Source organism: Lithobates pipiens, unplaced genomic scaffold (genome assembly GCF_037356315.1).
Source record: "Lithobates pipiens isolate NorthernLeopardFrog02 unplaced genomic scaffold, aLitPip1_a1.2 Scaffold_22, whole genome shotgun sequence".
NCBI lineage: Eukaryota > Metazoa > Chordata > Amphibia > Anura > Ranidae > Lithobates > Lithobates pipiens.
The window spans coordinates 15,755,735-15,770,298 of NW_027507784.1; the positions used below are offsets into that span (position 1 = coordinate 15,755,735).

At 44.3% G+C, this 14,564-nt stretch overlaps 1 protein-coding gene across 2 annotated transcripts in view; it reads left to right on the forward strand.

Annotated features, from left to right (window-relative positions):
- The window catches only part of LOC143923342 (kinesin-like protein KIF13A), a 511,776-nt gene that overhangs the window by 12,022 nt on the left and 485,190 nt on the right, over positions 1-14,564 (forward strand). For both annotated transcript variants that reach the window (XM_077446954.1, XM_077446953.1), the window contains exons 3-5: positions 2,778-3,028; positions 8,424-8,636; positions 11,528-11,571. In XM_077446954.1, the coding sequence (XP_077303080.1) occupies positions 2,778-3,028; positions 8,424-8,636; positions 11,528-11,571 (508 nt within the window). The remainder of the gene's footprint in view (positions 1-2,777; positions 3,029-8,423; positions 8,637-11,527; positions 11,572-14,564) is intronic.

A 14,564-nucleotide genomic window follows, 5' to 3' on the forward strand; every position in this document is an offset into this window, starting at 1 on the left:
GGCAAGCGACACCAGAGGTCTGTCGCGACTCACAGCGGTCCCAAATCCAATGGTATAATAACATAAATCATAACAATTGGACATTTAACCATAAAATCATAAAATCATAAAATATCCGATAGGGACTATTTATGTTTGACTATTGCACAAGGGCTGTCTGCTACTTTCACCACTCCAATTATCTACACAAAAAATTCCAATTAAAGTTTTCCCACAAATATCATTTAGGATATTCAGGCATCATACCATGCAGGAGTCCATATTGGATTCCTCCTAATGCATGGAGAGGGGAAAGATTGGATCTCAATCCGATTCCCCTTTTAGAAAAATGATTGTTGAAAATCAAAAAATTAGCAGATGCAGGAGTTGGGGTGATGGCAGAGAAACACACAACCCTTGTCTTAACTCGAATGTGTCATAGTGGGTGTCAATAACGAGGTAAGGAGGCCGAGATGCTGAGAGGGCTCCCCTTGCGGCCGAGTGCAGTACAACCCTGAAGGTGACACAGGGATGCAGTGCCCACAGTAGCACAGGTTGCCGGGTAGCAGCAGTAGATGGAAAAGCTGAGTAGACCAGTCTCTGGAGGCAACTGTGCAAGGAAGTCCAAGGCAGGGTCAGGGTCAAGCCGAAGGTCAAACACGGGAGATCAATCCGGAGGTGAGAGCAATGGATCCTGAGCTGGAGACCAGGAAACGGAAGCTAAGCCAGGCCGAGGTCGGGTGCCGGGAGCAGACAAGGAGTATCAGGGACAAGCCAGAAGTCGGAGCCCGGAGAGTAGCAGAAGCAGGTCAAACAAGCCGGGTCGGTAAACAGGAGATCAAACAGCAGGGATAACAGGCACAGGTACTCAGGAGAAGCTGACGATAAACCAGCAATGCGGCACTGTCAGGTGAACGTTTAAATAGGCACGGCGCTTGGGTTAAGTCGTGAGCGCGCCATCGCGTTCGTACGCCTACGACGTGTAACGTTATGCGTTCGTCCTACCCCGCGTACTCGCACTTGATCAGAAGCTACATCAGGTGTTCGTCTGGGAATCACATTGCGTCTTCGTGGGCGCTGACGCGCGTTAACACGATCGTACCTTACGAGGTAACGCCTATTTCCCTGACAGTGGGGAAGGGGTGTATAACCACCCAATATAGAATGCAAAAAGAGGAAGACACACAGAGGAAAAGTAAACAGCGCTGCACACCCCTAAAATACAAAATGTACAAAAAGAAAAAGAGTTCTCTACACTTGATAATGAGCACTTTTGAGTCATGTTCAAATGTGTTACGTCGTTTGGGTCATAACTAGACTTGTGCATTCGTTTTCGTCCGAATGCATTTTCGTCCGAATTTCAGGTATTTTCGTTCTCGTTTCGACAAACGATAACGAAAGCACAGAATCCGAAAAAACAAAAGATCCGACATAAATAAATGCTTTATTTTCGTTTTCGTTGTTACAACAGTTCGATATAGAATAGGAGATTCAACGTGACTCTGACAATAACAATCTGTGTCTATAGAACCTGTGGTCGAATGTGGCTAACCTTACCTCTATTAGTCCAGGATTACATAGAGAAAATATTCGACAGAGAGAAAATATTCGATATAGAGAGAAAAGATTCGACAAAGAGAAAAGATTTGACATAGAGAGAAAAGATTCGACATAGAGAGAAAAGATTTGATAGAGAGAAAAGATTTGACAGAGAGAAAAGATGACACCTGACACTGTGAGACTAAGCCCTTGTACACACGGTCGGAGATTCCGACGGAATGTGTCCTATCGGACCATTTTGTCAGATAATCCGACTGTGTGTGGTATGCATCAGACTGTTTCCGTCGGAATATCCGTCTAACCCAATTTTCCAACTTGTTGGAAATATTTTCCGACAAACTGGTCCGATCGGACATACTCCGATCACGTGTAGAAAATTCCAATTGGACAAAGTGCCAGGCATGCTCTGATCAAATTCCTACACCAAAGCTATTGGCTACTAGCATGAACATAGTCCCGTCGTAACGAAATAACGTCATCACGTTCTGAACGATCGGATTTTCCGACAACTTGGTCCGACTGTGTGTATGCAACAGTTTCGGACACAATCCGTCGGACAAAATCCACCGGACAAAATCCAACGGATTTGGTTGGCAGAATGTCCGACCGTGTGTACAAGGGCTTAGACCATTCATCCAACATGAACGACGGAGATTCGACAAAGCAACGAAAAACACACACGTTTATAATAATATTCGACGGAGCATTAAAACTGTACGACACTGCAATTGTAAATTTACGGAGCCAAATGTTCCACCTATAGGCTATATGGAGTTTAGCCGCTCCGTCGAATCTTCTTTATACATTCGACAGACACCATAAGCCTTCAAAGACAGATTCGACCGTAATTCATGTGGATTTTTGGACAAATGCAATTTTTGAACGAAAAACGAAATAAATAAAAACGAATTTCGGGAGTAACTAAATAAATTTATTTTTCGGACGAAAACGAAATTCCGAAACAAAATATTTCACTCTGCCCATGTCTAGTCATAACATCGTTTATATTGGTCATACATGGGAAGATCTAAGGGCTTGCAAAGAGTTGATTGGCCTTTGCATGATTCTCTGCTCGCCCTGAATTCAAATAACCCTTTCAGTGAATATCAGTCATCTTACCATTACAGATATGTACTGAGGTGTTGACAATACCAGCTTGTATGATAACAGGCTTGTTTTATCTCCCTTTTAAATATCTCAGTTTTAAGGCACTACTTCCTCCTGTCTCTATGTTTCAGTGGTGGTGGAAGAAGGAACACTCATGGGATCTTCTGTTGGGACAAGGATACTGATCTACGATGGCTGACGGATCTCCTTCCAAGGACCTCCATCTCAGCCGCCTCTATCTGCTGTATTTCACATCCTCCTGGAGATTACTGGAAAACTGAGGTTCATAAGTTCTCTCTCATCATTTTCTGTCACTCATTCACTACACAGGCTAAGTGGACTCAGCTGGAGGAATTTCTTACACATTGTACAGACGTATGTGGTAAGTGATATACAGGATGAAATAATATGTCATTGTTCCAGCTTTGACCGATGTAACTTTTTTTTATAAACCATTACTGTGGGATCCCTGTGGAATGAAAATCATTGCAATAGAAACAACTACGACAGCAATTTGCACTAGCTTCCAGGTCCCATACCGAGTGGCTATCCAGCTGCCTTGTCACCACAGGGGGTTGGTCATAATTTCCAGCTTCTAGAGCAGTGGTCCTCAAACTATGGCCACTGCTTGCAAAGGAGAGCCTTGACTGATGGGAGCATGGCTAGGTACATGACAAGGGGAACGATTGGTTGGGGCATACGGGATGTGGTCTTCAAACTATGGCCACTGCAAGCCCTTTGCTTGCTTTTATCTAGCCCTTGGGGCACTATTTCTCCTGCTGACACCAAGACAGAGGCACTATTATTTCTGCTGACACCAACAACGGGACATTGTTATCCCCATTGATACCAACAATGGGGCTCTATTCCTTCCACTGACACCAACAATAGGGCACTATTTCTCTGACTGACAGCGATGATAGAGCACAATTCCTACCTCTAACACCGAAGATGGGGCATTATTTACTCCCACTGATGTCAAGACATTATCTTTCCGCTGGCCACACTTCGGTCTAAGGTTATCAGTGGTGTACCTCAAGGTTCAGTGTTAGGACCCTTACTTTTTAATATCTTTATAAATGATATTGGGTCTGGCATCAAAAGTAACATTTCCGTGTTTGCAGATGACACCAAGATATGCAGTAGAATAACGTCCTTAGAGGATGTCTCCAATTTACAAGCCGACCTCAATGCTCTGTCTAATTGGGCAACTATGTGGCAGATGAGGTTTAATGTTGAGAAATGTAAAGTTCTGCACTTGGGGGCTAAGAATATGCATCATACATACTAGGGGGAGTACAACTGGGGGGATCCATAGTGGAGAAGGATCTGGGGGCTTTGGTAGATCATAAGCTTAATAATAACATGCAATGCCAATCTGTGGTTTCCAAAGTGAGCAAAGTCCTTTCCTGTATTAGGAGAGGTATGGACTCCAGAGAGAGAGATATCATTTTGCCCTGTTCAAATCATTAGTAAGACCTCATCTGGAATATTCAGTTCAGTTTTGGGCACCAGTTCTCAAAAAGGATATCGGGGAACTGGAGAAAGTGCAGAGAAGGGCAACCAAACTGATAAGAGGCATGGAGGAGCTCAGCTATGAGGAAAGATTAGAGGAACTGAATTTATTCACTCTTGATAAGAGGAGATTAAGGGGGGATATGATCAACATGTACAAATATATAAGGGGTCCATATAGGGAACTTGGTGTTGAGTTATTCACTTTACAGTCAACAAAGAGGACAAGAGGGCACTCTTTACGTCTAGAGGAAAAGAGATTTCATCTCCAAATACGGAAAGGTTTCTTCACAGTAAGAGCTGTGAAAATGTGGAATAGACTCCCTGCAGAGGTAGTTATGGCCAGCTCAGTGGATTGCTTTAAGAAGGGCCTGGATTATTTCCTAAGTGCACATAATATAACTGGGTACTGACATTTATAGGTAAAGTTGATCCGGGGAAAATCCGGTTGCCTCTCGGGGGATCAGGAAGGAATTTTTTTCCCCTGGTTTAGCAAAATGGATCATTCTCTGCTGGGGTTTTTTGCCTTCCTCTGGATCAACTGTGGGTATAGAATTGGGTATATGGGCTGGTATGATATTTATATATATATATATATATATATATATATATATATATATTTTTTTTTTTTTTTGTGGTTGAACTGGATGGACTTGTGTCTTTTTTCAACCTGACTAACTATGTAACTATGTAACTTCAACTCCCTAAGTTCTGAAGCACAGTGAACTTGACCCTTTGTTTAGAAAATGTGGAGACCTCTATACTAGAGGGATCACATAGGTATGGCATAATCATAGTTACATCGGTCCAAGCTGGAACAAGGTAAACAATGCAATTTCTTCTTTAAAACCCAGTGCTGTAAGTGTTTGAAGGAGCAGTAAAGGGATTCTTATTGCTTCAATGATGCAGCAGAAAAAGGTGATCTTGTTTTTTAACCAACTGAACTTTCTGTTCATCAAAAAAAATAAAAATAATCTAGTTGACTCCTTTGGTCAACAAGTGCTAGGCAGACACATCCTATATGCTAGGTTGGAGTACAAGTTTGCTTTGCACAGTCATTGATTCACAGAGGAGTGGATTGACTTGAATTTGGCAGAGGTATATCTCGACCATCCCAGTCTTGGTTCTTGGTTTAGATGTTCCTATCCACTATTTTTCCCACTCTAGGTAATAAAATACAAGGTCTGGACATTTGGGTGCTCCTATCTTGATGAGGAAGAGTTGAGACAAAAGCTGAGCCCTTGTTTTTTTTGTGTCCTTAGGTGATGGTCCTCTTTTCCCTCGTGTGGAAGTTTTTTTTTTTCTATTCCCAACTAGTTTTCTTTACTTTCCCTTTGTTTTATTTTGGATTGTTCAATCAACTCTTCACCGCCTTCAACTATAGCAATAGAAGCAGTGTAACTGGGGAGATGTCACCTCAGTAATACCTTGGGAACTGGACCTACACCCCACGCTGCTTTGGCCACTAAATCCTGCTTGGGCACACATTGGCACTGAGTGCAATAAGCGTAGTTAGCCACAGTGTGCTTTACAGGTCCAGGGCCATGGTCCATTTCTATGGTTGCGTTCTCTGATTAGAGGTCAATACCACAATACCACCTTATCAGCAGCGCTGCATCAAACTATTTTCCATAGTGACTGTAAAGTAGAAAGATGGATGCTCAGAGTAGTCTGTTTACTTTTTGGTGTTAAAGAACAAACAACAAAAGATTCCTCTTAATTCAGCGCTGGGGGGGGGTGATGTCTACGAACCACTTGAGGCATACAGTACCTCAAAAAAGTCATAAAAATGTTTTTTTTCCTCCCAGTTTGTGATTAAAAGTTTCATTGTGAAATCAAAGTCAAAGGATTCCAAAAATGGAAAGGGTTAAAATATGGCTGACATACAATCAATGTTAAACATCATGCTTGATTATGAACCTCAATCTCACCCAATCCACAGCAGGCTGACTCAGGCATATCAGGGCTGGTGCTGGGGGTGGCCAAAAGGTGTGTAGGTGCCAAATGTTGGATGGGCATCCCCCCAATGGAGGGGATGACAGACGACTATTTGAACCAGTAAGGGTCAGTGATGTGGAGTGGCCCCCGATGGACCTGGCAGAGAACCACCGGATGGTGTAGCTGGTATAGTTGAGTGGCGCGCTGTATGCAATGTGCCCAACAGATGTCAGACTGACTAACCTCATTGAGGCTTGAGATGGATCGGAGATGCATTAGTAGAGCAGATGGAAGGTTGTCAGTGCGCTGTAGTCATGACAACGCATGCTGGGCATGGCACTCAAATCATCAGTTCTCCAACTTTTTAGAACTGCTTTTGGTGTTGTCATCCAACATGAAGGCCTCTTGAGCCCCTCCCTAGGAAAAGAGAGCCTTGACTGATGGGAGCATGGCTAGGTACATGACAAGGGGAACGATTGGTTGGGACATGTGGGATGGGAGGGGCCTGAGCTCAGGAAATCGTATGCCCCAGGGAATTCTGGGTATTTCAGGAAGAGTCGTTGGAAGAGCTGCCCACCCTCCCGCTTCCTTTTTCCTATGTTATGGTATGTCACAGCTTGCTGCGGTTTTCTTGACCTTGCCAGCAGTTAAAGTTGCTGTAATGGGCTATGCCCTTGATGGAAAATTGGAAGTAGGCTGTCTGTCCAGCACTTATGGTAAGGGCAGGCCCCGCTTCCTTCTTTTGGTTAAGTGCTCGCAATAGGACTGTGACTGGCACTAGTTAAATATGTTTAAATGTTATGTGTTGGAATTTAACTGCTTAAGGACCGCCTCGCACCGATATACGTCAGCAGAATGGCACGGCTGGGCACAATATGTACGTGATTTTTTAAGTGCCCAGCCATGGGTCGGGAGCGTGCCACCGGCGGCGTGCTCCCGACCCGGTCCTGAGCTCCGTGACCGTGGCCACGGGACTAGCGGACACCGATCGCTGCGGGTGTCCCGCGATTGGGTCACAGAGCTGAAGAACGAGGAGAGGTCTGTGTAAACAAACCTCTCCTCATACTTCCTACTGAGCCGATCACTGATCGTCTGTTTCCTTTTATAGGGAAGGACGATCAGTGACGTCACATGCCAGGCCACGCCCCCTACAATAAAAAAACACATAACGTCATACATAACTCCTACACTGCCCCCTAGTGGTTAACTCCTTCGCTGCCAGTGTCATTTACACAGGAATCAGTGCATTTAAATAGCACTGATTGCTGTATAAATGACTGGTCCCAAAAATGTGTCAAAAATGTCCGATATGTCCGCCATAATGTCGCAGTCACAATAAAAATCGCTGATCGCTACCATTACTAGTAAAAAAAAATAATATTAATAAAAATGCTATAAAACTATCCCCTATTTTGTAAACGCTATAACTTTTGCGCAAACCAATCAATAATCGCTAATTGCGATTTTTATTTATTTTTTACCAAACATTTTATTATATATTTAACAGCATACAAAGTCACATTGAATAGGAACAATATAATAACATCGTTTAACCAGAAACACGACATGTAGCAGGTTAGACAGGCGGTGGTACAAAATCGATTTTTTTTTTTATTTTTATTTTTTTACCAAAAATATGTAGAAGAATACGTATCGGCCTAAACTGAGGGGAAAAAAAATTTTTTTTTTAGATATTTTTGGGGGATATTTATTATAGCAAAAAGTAAAAAATATTGCATTTTTTCCCAAAATTGTCGGTCTATTTTTGTTTATAGCGCAAAAAATAAAAACCGCAGAGGAGATCAAATACCACCAAAAGAAAGCTCTATTTGTGGGGAAAAAAAGCACGCCAATTTTGTTTGGGAGCCACGTCGCATGAGCGCGCAATTGTCAGTTAAAGCGACGCAGTGCCGAATCGCCAAAAAGGGGCCTGATCCTGGTCCTTTGGCTGCAAATTGGTCCGGGGTGATGGTTAATAAAGCTGTGTCCTTGCCCTTTCCAACCTAATGGTTGTAAGTGTCTTATTTAATGGGGTAAAAGGCAAGGGTGGTGGGGGATTTGATCCCATTGTGTTATGCTAATTGGGACCTAAGCCCATTGCGCCTAAGCAGAAAAAAATTAAAATATTTTTACATACATTTACATATACTGTACGAGTGATTTTCCCAATGATTGCAATGTATATGACTAAAATGCAGGGATGTCACACAAAGCTCCTCATTTCCACATACGTTTCAGGGAAACAAAAACAGTCAACTTCACTCATCCCCAGTTATAAATATGCAAATTTTTTTTCTTACCCTTTACAATTGTCACATGTCCAGGTAAACGTGTAATCATTATCATGGCGGATGTGATGGATGGAGACGCTGAGCAGACAGTGAGAAAAGATTGGGGAAAATGGATATTCTCTGGCTGTGCGCTCATTACCCTGACACGCCAAGAAATAGACTCGCTCAGTACAAACAGCTCAGCCCTACAGAGTGCAATGACTGAGAAGATTGAATATCTGAAAAAAATTCTACAAACATCTACAGGTAAATGTAGAATCGTGTCTACGTTATCCATTATTCATATCCCTACTGTCTATAGAATTCAGACTCCTGTGTATTTCTTTTACGTATTTATGTAGAACTACAGTATATTCAAGTAAAGTCCAGAGAATGAAAATTCCATTAATGGGGTGGCAGCACTATTCTACCACTTTTGAATTCAGGGCAGTGTTGTCACCCTGCCATCGGTGGGACCTTCAAAATCTATTGAAGCTCATGGTGATGAGGCAGGTGGTGTGCCTATCGGCATTGTCACTACTTATAGACAAGTTTGTCGGTCAATGGCTTGCCACACCTAACCCGCTCTCATCTCTTTTTAAGAACTGACTTTGCCTAACCATCACTCCATCCCTCAAATGTAGCTCAAGCGGTTGTGGGAGTTGTGGTCTACATTGCACAGCAATGACCTGCAGGCGTTGGATAGACCAGTGGTTCTCAACCTCAGTCCTCAAGTACCCCCAACAGGTCATGTTTTGTAAATTTCTTCCAAAATACCAAGGCATTGACTCTGATTTAAACTACCTATGCAAGATAAAGGAAAACCTGCAAACGTGGCCTGTTGGCGTGGAGTTACCCCCAAATATACATACCAGATCCTTTATCCGAGCACGCAACCTGGCAGGCCGCAGGAAAAGAGGAGGGATGAGAGAGTGCCCCCCCCCCTCCTGAACCGTACCAGGCCACATGCCCTCAACATTGGGAGGATGCTTTGGGGGTCTGTGACCCTTCAAATCACCATGTCCCCATGTTGATGGGGACAAGGGCCTCATCCCCGCAACCCTGTCCGGTGGTTGTGGGGGTCCGTGGGCGGGGAGCTTATCGGAATCTGGAAGCCTCCTTTAACAAGGGGACCCCCAGATCCCACCCCCCCTCGCTTGAAATGGTAACGGGTACATTGTACCCCTACTATTTCACAAAGAAAGTGTAAAAAATTTTTAAAAAACACACAGACACCGTTGGGATAAGTCCTTTATTAAAAATAGAAAAAAATTAAAAAAAGATTCCAGCGGTGGTAATCCACTCTTGGTATCCAGCGATGGATGATCTCTCCTGATGATGTCCAGTGCAGCGCATCCTGTCTCCACCAGAGACACCACCGACAAGCCTGACAGGTCTCTTGGCTGAGGAGGGCGGGGTCACCCGTCACCTGACCCCACCCCTCTCTGACGCAAGGGGAAATCTGGGCTTCCCCAGTGACGTGCAGGTTCACCCGCACATCACTGGGGAAGCCCTTGCGTCATGGGGACAGGGTCACATAACGGGTGACCCTGTCCTCTTCAGCTAAGAGACCTGTCAGGCTGCCAGGATTCCCGCTGTGTCTCTGGTGGAGACAGGATGCGCTGCGCTGGACATCATCGGGAGAGATCACCCATCACTGGACCCCAGAGAAGAGATCATCCATCGCTGGATACCCAGAGTGGATTACCACCGCTGGAATCTTTTTATTTTTTTATTTTTAATAAAGGACTTATCCCAATGGTGTCTGTGTGTTTTTTTACACTTACACTTTCTTTGTGAAATGGTAAGAGTATAATGTACCCGTTACCATTTCAAACAGGGGGGGGGCGGGATCTGAGGGTCCCCTTGTTAAAGGGGGCTTCCAGATTCCGATAAGCCCCCTGCCTGCAGACCCCCCAATTACTGGCCAGTGTTGTGGGGATGAGGCCCTTGTCCCCATCATCATGGAGACATGGTGCTTTGAGGGGTCACAGACCCCCAAAGCATCCTCCCATTGTTGAGGGCATGTGGCCTGGTACGGTTCAGGAGGGGGGGCGCTCTCTAGTCCCCCCTCTTTTCCTGCCAGGTTGCGTGCTCAGATAAAGGTCTAGTATGGCTTTTTGGGGGGACTCCACGCCTTTTTTTTAATTTGGCATGGAGTTCCCCTTAATATCCATACCAAACCTGAAGGGCCTGGTAATTGAATTTGAGGGGAACCCCACAATTTTTTTTTTTTTTTTATCAATGACTTTCAATGACTGTTCTCTCTATTACAGGGAGCCGACAATTCATTATAACCGCGAGTGATTTTAAATGACTTTTTTTCCTGCAGAAATTACACTTTGTGCAGGGACTGTTCTAAGCATGGAAAACATGTGCCCCTTCACAGGCATACTATAGACACCCCCCAGGTACAAAATTTAAAGGAATATTTCATTTTTATTGTTTCACTTTAAGCATTATTAAAATCACTGCTGCTGAAAAAAACAACTGTTTTAAAAAAAAAAAAATTGCATTTATACATGTCCCCTGGGGCAGGACCCAGGTCCCCAAACACTTTTAAGGACAATAACTTGCATATAAGCCTTTAAAATGAGCACTTTTGATTTTAAACGTTTGCGTACCATAGACTTTAATGGGGTTCTAAAGTACACGCAAATTTTCGGTCTGTTCGCAGGTTCTGGTGCGAACCGAACCGGGGGGGGGTGTGTTTGGCTCATCCCTAATGCTAGAATTGGCAGCAAGCACGAAATGTGGGTGTTCTACAGCCTGCATTTACTTGATGACCGCATCTTCACACAATGGGACATGGGTAAAACTGCGGTAGCAGTCTACAAGGTGAAGCCGCATTGTGTTGTCTGTCTCTATCTGGGTTGGGTGTATCAGTCCTCTGCTTGTGTGTGTTTTTTTTTATTTGTAAAATTATTTTTATTGAGTTTTTATACAACACAAAAACGACTTGGCACAACACCAATTCGGACATTCGGCCAACATGGCCGGATTTATACAACTATTGCCAACATTGACAAACTGCTATACCCATGTACCCCTCCCCCCACCCCCACCCTCTTCCCCCATTACTCAGTCCCCCCCCCCCCCCCCCTTCAAAAATGTAATCAATGCATAGGAATGTGTTTTTACATTATTTCTTTCCACAGACAAAATAACTGTGCCATGGACGTGGAAAATGTCAAGAAAGGGGGTAAGAGGAATTTATGTGAAAATACAGCAAAAATCTAATGTAGGTTATAAGGTGGAGTGAGACTAAAGCCCTGTACACACGATCGGACTTTCTGCCAACAAAACCGTGGAATTTTGTTCGAAGGGTGTTGACTCCAGCTTGTCTTGCATACACACGGTCACACAAATGTTGGCCAACAATTACGAACGTAGTGATGTACAAGACGAAAAAGGAAGTTCAATAATCATGTGATATCTCCATTACGAATGCTAGTTTTACAAGACTCCTTGCTTCCAAGCATGCATGTTTGTACTTTGGACTTTTGTCCGACGGACTTGTGTACACACGCTCGGAAAATCTAACAACACACATTTGTTGGCGTAAAAATTTGAAAGCATGCTATCCAACATTTGTTGGCAGAAAGTCCGACAACAATTGCCCGTATGGAGCGTACACAAGATGGGATTTTCCGCCAACAGTCTGTCATCCAACATTTCCCGTTGGAAAATCCGATCTTGTGTATGGGGGCTACACAGTTTTTGCTTTGCTGTAAACTCTGAGAAAATAAGAACAATTTGGTGAAGTTTGTCATTTTTGTGAAATGCATAACTTTCATTAGGGGAGGTAAAATTAAGGTGTCTTTGTGTGGTTTGTAAGGGTGCAATAGGCTCTTTTGTGATTTGTATCAGGAGAGGGGTTGGGGGCATGGGACTAGACAATTGCACAGCTATTGCTATCCAGTGCAGTACAGGAGGACATTCTTCTTTAAGCTCACAGTCCAGGATACCGCTGAGGACAGGGGAGTGTCCAGTATCTGAGACCCTATGAGAGCAGCCTCAGTCCAAGCAACCTCTGGCATTTATACTCCAAAAGCACTTATGCCGCGTACACACGACCTGACTTTTCGACGGACTAGGTCTGACAGACTTCCTGACGGACTTTCGGCAGAGTTCTGACGGACTTTCCGAGTGAACGGACTTGGCTACACACAAGCACACCAAAGTTCGACAGATTCGAACGTGATGACGTACAACCGGACTAGAATAAGGAAGTTCATAGCCAGTAGCCAATAGCTGCCCTAGCCTCAGTTTTCGTCCGTCGGACTAGCATACAGATGAACGGATTTTTCTGACCAGACTCGAGTCCGTCGGAAAGATTTGAAACATGTTTTAAATCTAAAATCCATCTGATTTTTTAGACAGCAAAGGTCCAATGAAGCCAACACACGATTGAATTGTCCGGCGGATTAGTTCTGTTGGACCTAGTCCGTCGAAAAATTCCGGTCTTGTGTACGCGGCATTAGTCATCAGGAATCAATTCAGGGTCATTACTCACAAGTCCAGGAGAGCTGCCATCTTCAAGCCTCCTACAGACACAGCCCAGTGAGACGGTCCCTCTCTAGACCAGATCCCTTTGGTGAAGTCCTGCAGTCAGTTCCAGATAAGTTCCAGGCCCGAGCTCTGCCACTGCTGAGACTTCAGAGAACAGCAACACAGTCCACAGGCTGCTTCAGGGGCAATATCCCTCTGAGACATTGAACACTCTTAACATTTGCATGAAATGTGTGCTCTTTGTCCCCTGCTCCATCTGTCAACCACTTGTCATATGACGCTTCAATAAAAGGATTTTTGGATGCGCAGCCGTCCGGAATAATTTGCTTATGTTACACATCATGTGAGCTGGGCTAAAACCTGACTAGTGTATGAGGGGATTAACCTTTTTTTTGTTTCATGGAACATACCTTACTGGGCTAAGACCCTCTTTCCAGGGCTCCAGGCTATTTATCAGCTTCCCAGTCACCATCTGGGCAAACTTCCCCAGGGATTGGTTAGCTCATAATCAATATTCAGGGTGGTTATTTGAATTCTCCCTCCCTAAGCTCTAAAAAGATCTCCTAGAGGAAAGGGGAAGCAATCAAACTTTCAGCCTGTGAAACCCTGAACAGGCCTGGCCAAACAATCACTGAACCTTTAAGCGCTCAGTGGCAGCAAACAGCGCTATGGCGCACACACATGCACTTAGCACACACGCTCGCGCACACGCATCTCTCGCTCATGCGCGCGTGCCCACGGCACATGCCGGCGCCTGATAGTGGGAACGAGCTGAAGCTCAGTTTGTGAAGAATCGCGCATTCTGTCAGGAACAGTGTTATTGCTTGGATCGCCTGCTGGTGTCACTGTTTCTTTCGCCATCAAAGGTTGCAGTTCTGGTGGTCACCAGCGGGTGTCTCCCAGCAAATGGACATTCTAGTGATCTAGCTGCACCTGATGTGGAATTGCTTGGAAGTATATAAGCCCGCCCTTCACTGAGGCTCATTGCTTCAGAATTCCTTCCTGCAAGCCTTGTCCCTGCCTGAATTGATCCATTGCCAGAAACCTGTTCCTGATTTGCTTCCTGCCCTGTCCTGGACTCTGTTTCCTGTACCTGGTTCCTGAGACTTGTCCCCTGATTCCTGCCTTGGCTCCCCTTGCTTCTGCTTCCTCCACCTGACCTCCTGTTCCCCTTGTCTCTCATCCCTGCCTTGTTATATATGTGTTCCCTTTCCATGTGTATATATAGTTAGTTAGTTAGTTAGGTTAGGGTTTTGGGGTTGCTGTGTATTATTTGCATTCTTGCTTGTTCATGGTTTGCTGTGTTTGGTTTGCACGTGTGTCTTTATCCTTAATAAATATATATATATATATATATATATTCACTTACCTTTTGAGCCTGATTCCTTTAGTGCAGCCCATTGATCTGTTTACTCTGTGCTGGATACCTGTGTTCGGCATCCCTCCCATGACACATGCGTGCACGCAAATGCGCCTGTCTATCGCTGGTAGGTCCCTGACAATGTACTTCTTCAAGACCCAAGTAATTCTTATTCTTTTGTAGACAAGCAGTAGGCTCTAAGAAGGGGAGACTTCTCCAAAACGCAACTGCATTGTCCTAAGCCAGAGAGATTCATAATTTAGCATGGCATTGCCTGTGGACAAGAGCTCATGGAACCAATACCACTTTAGAATGTTTGTCCC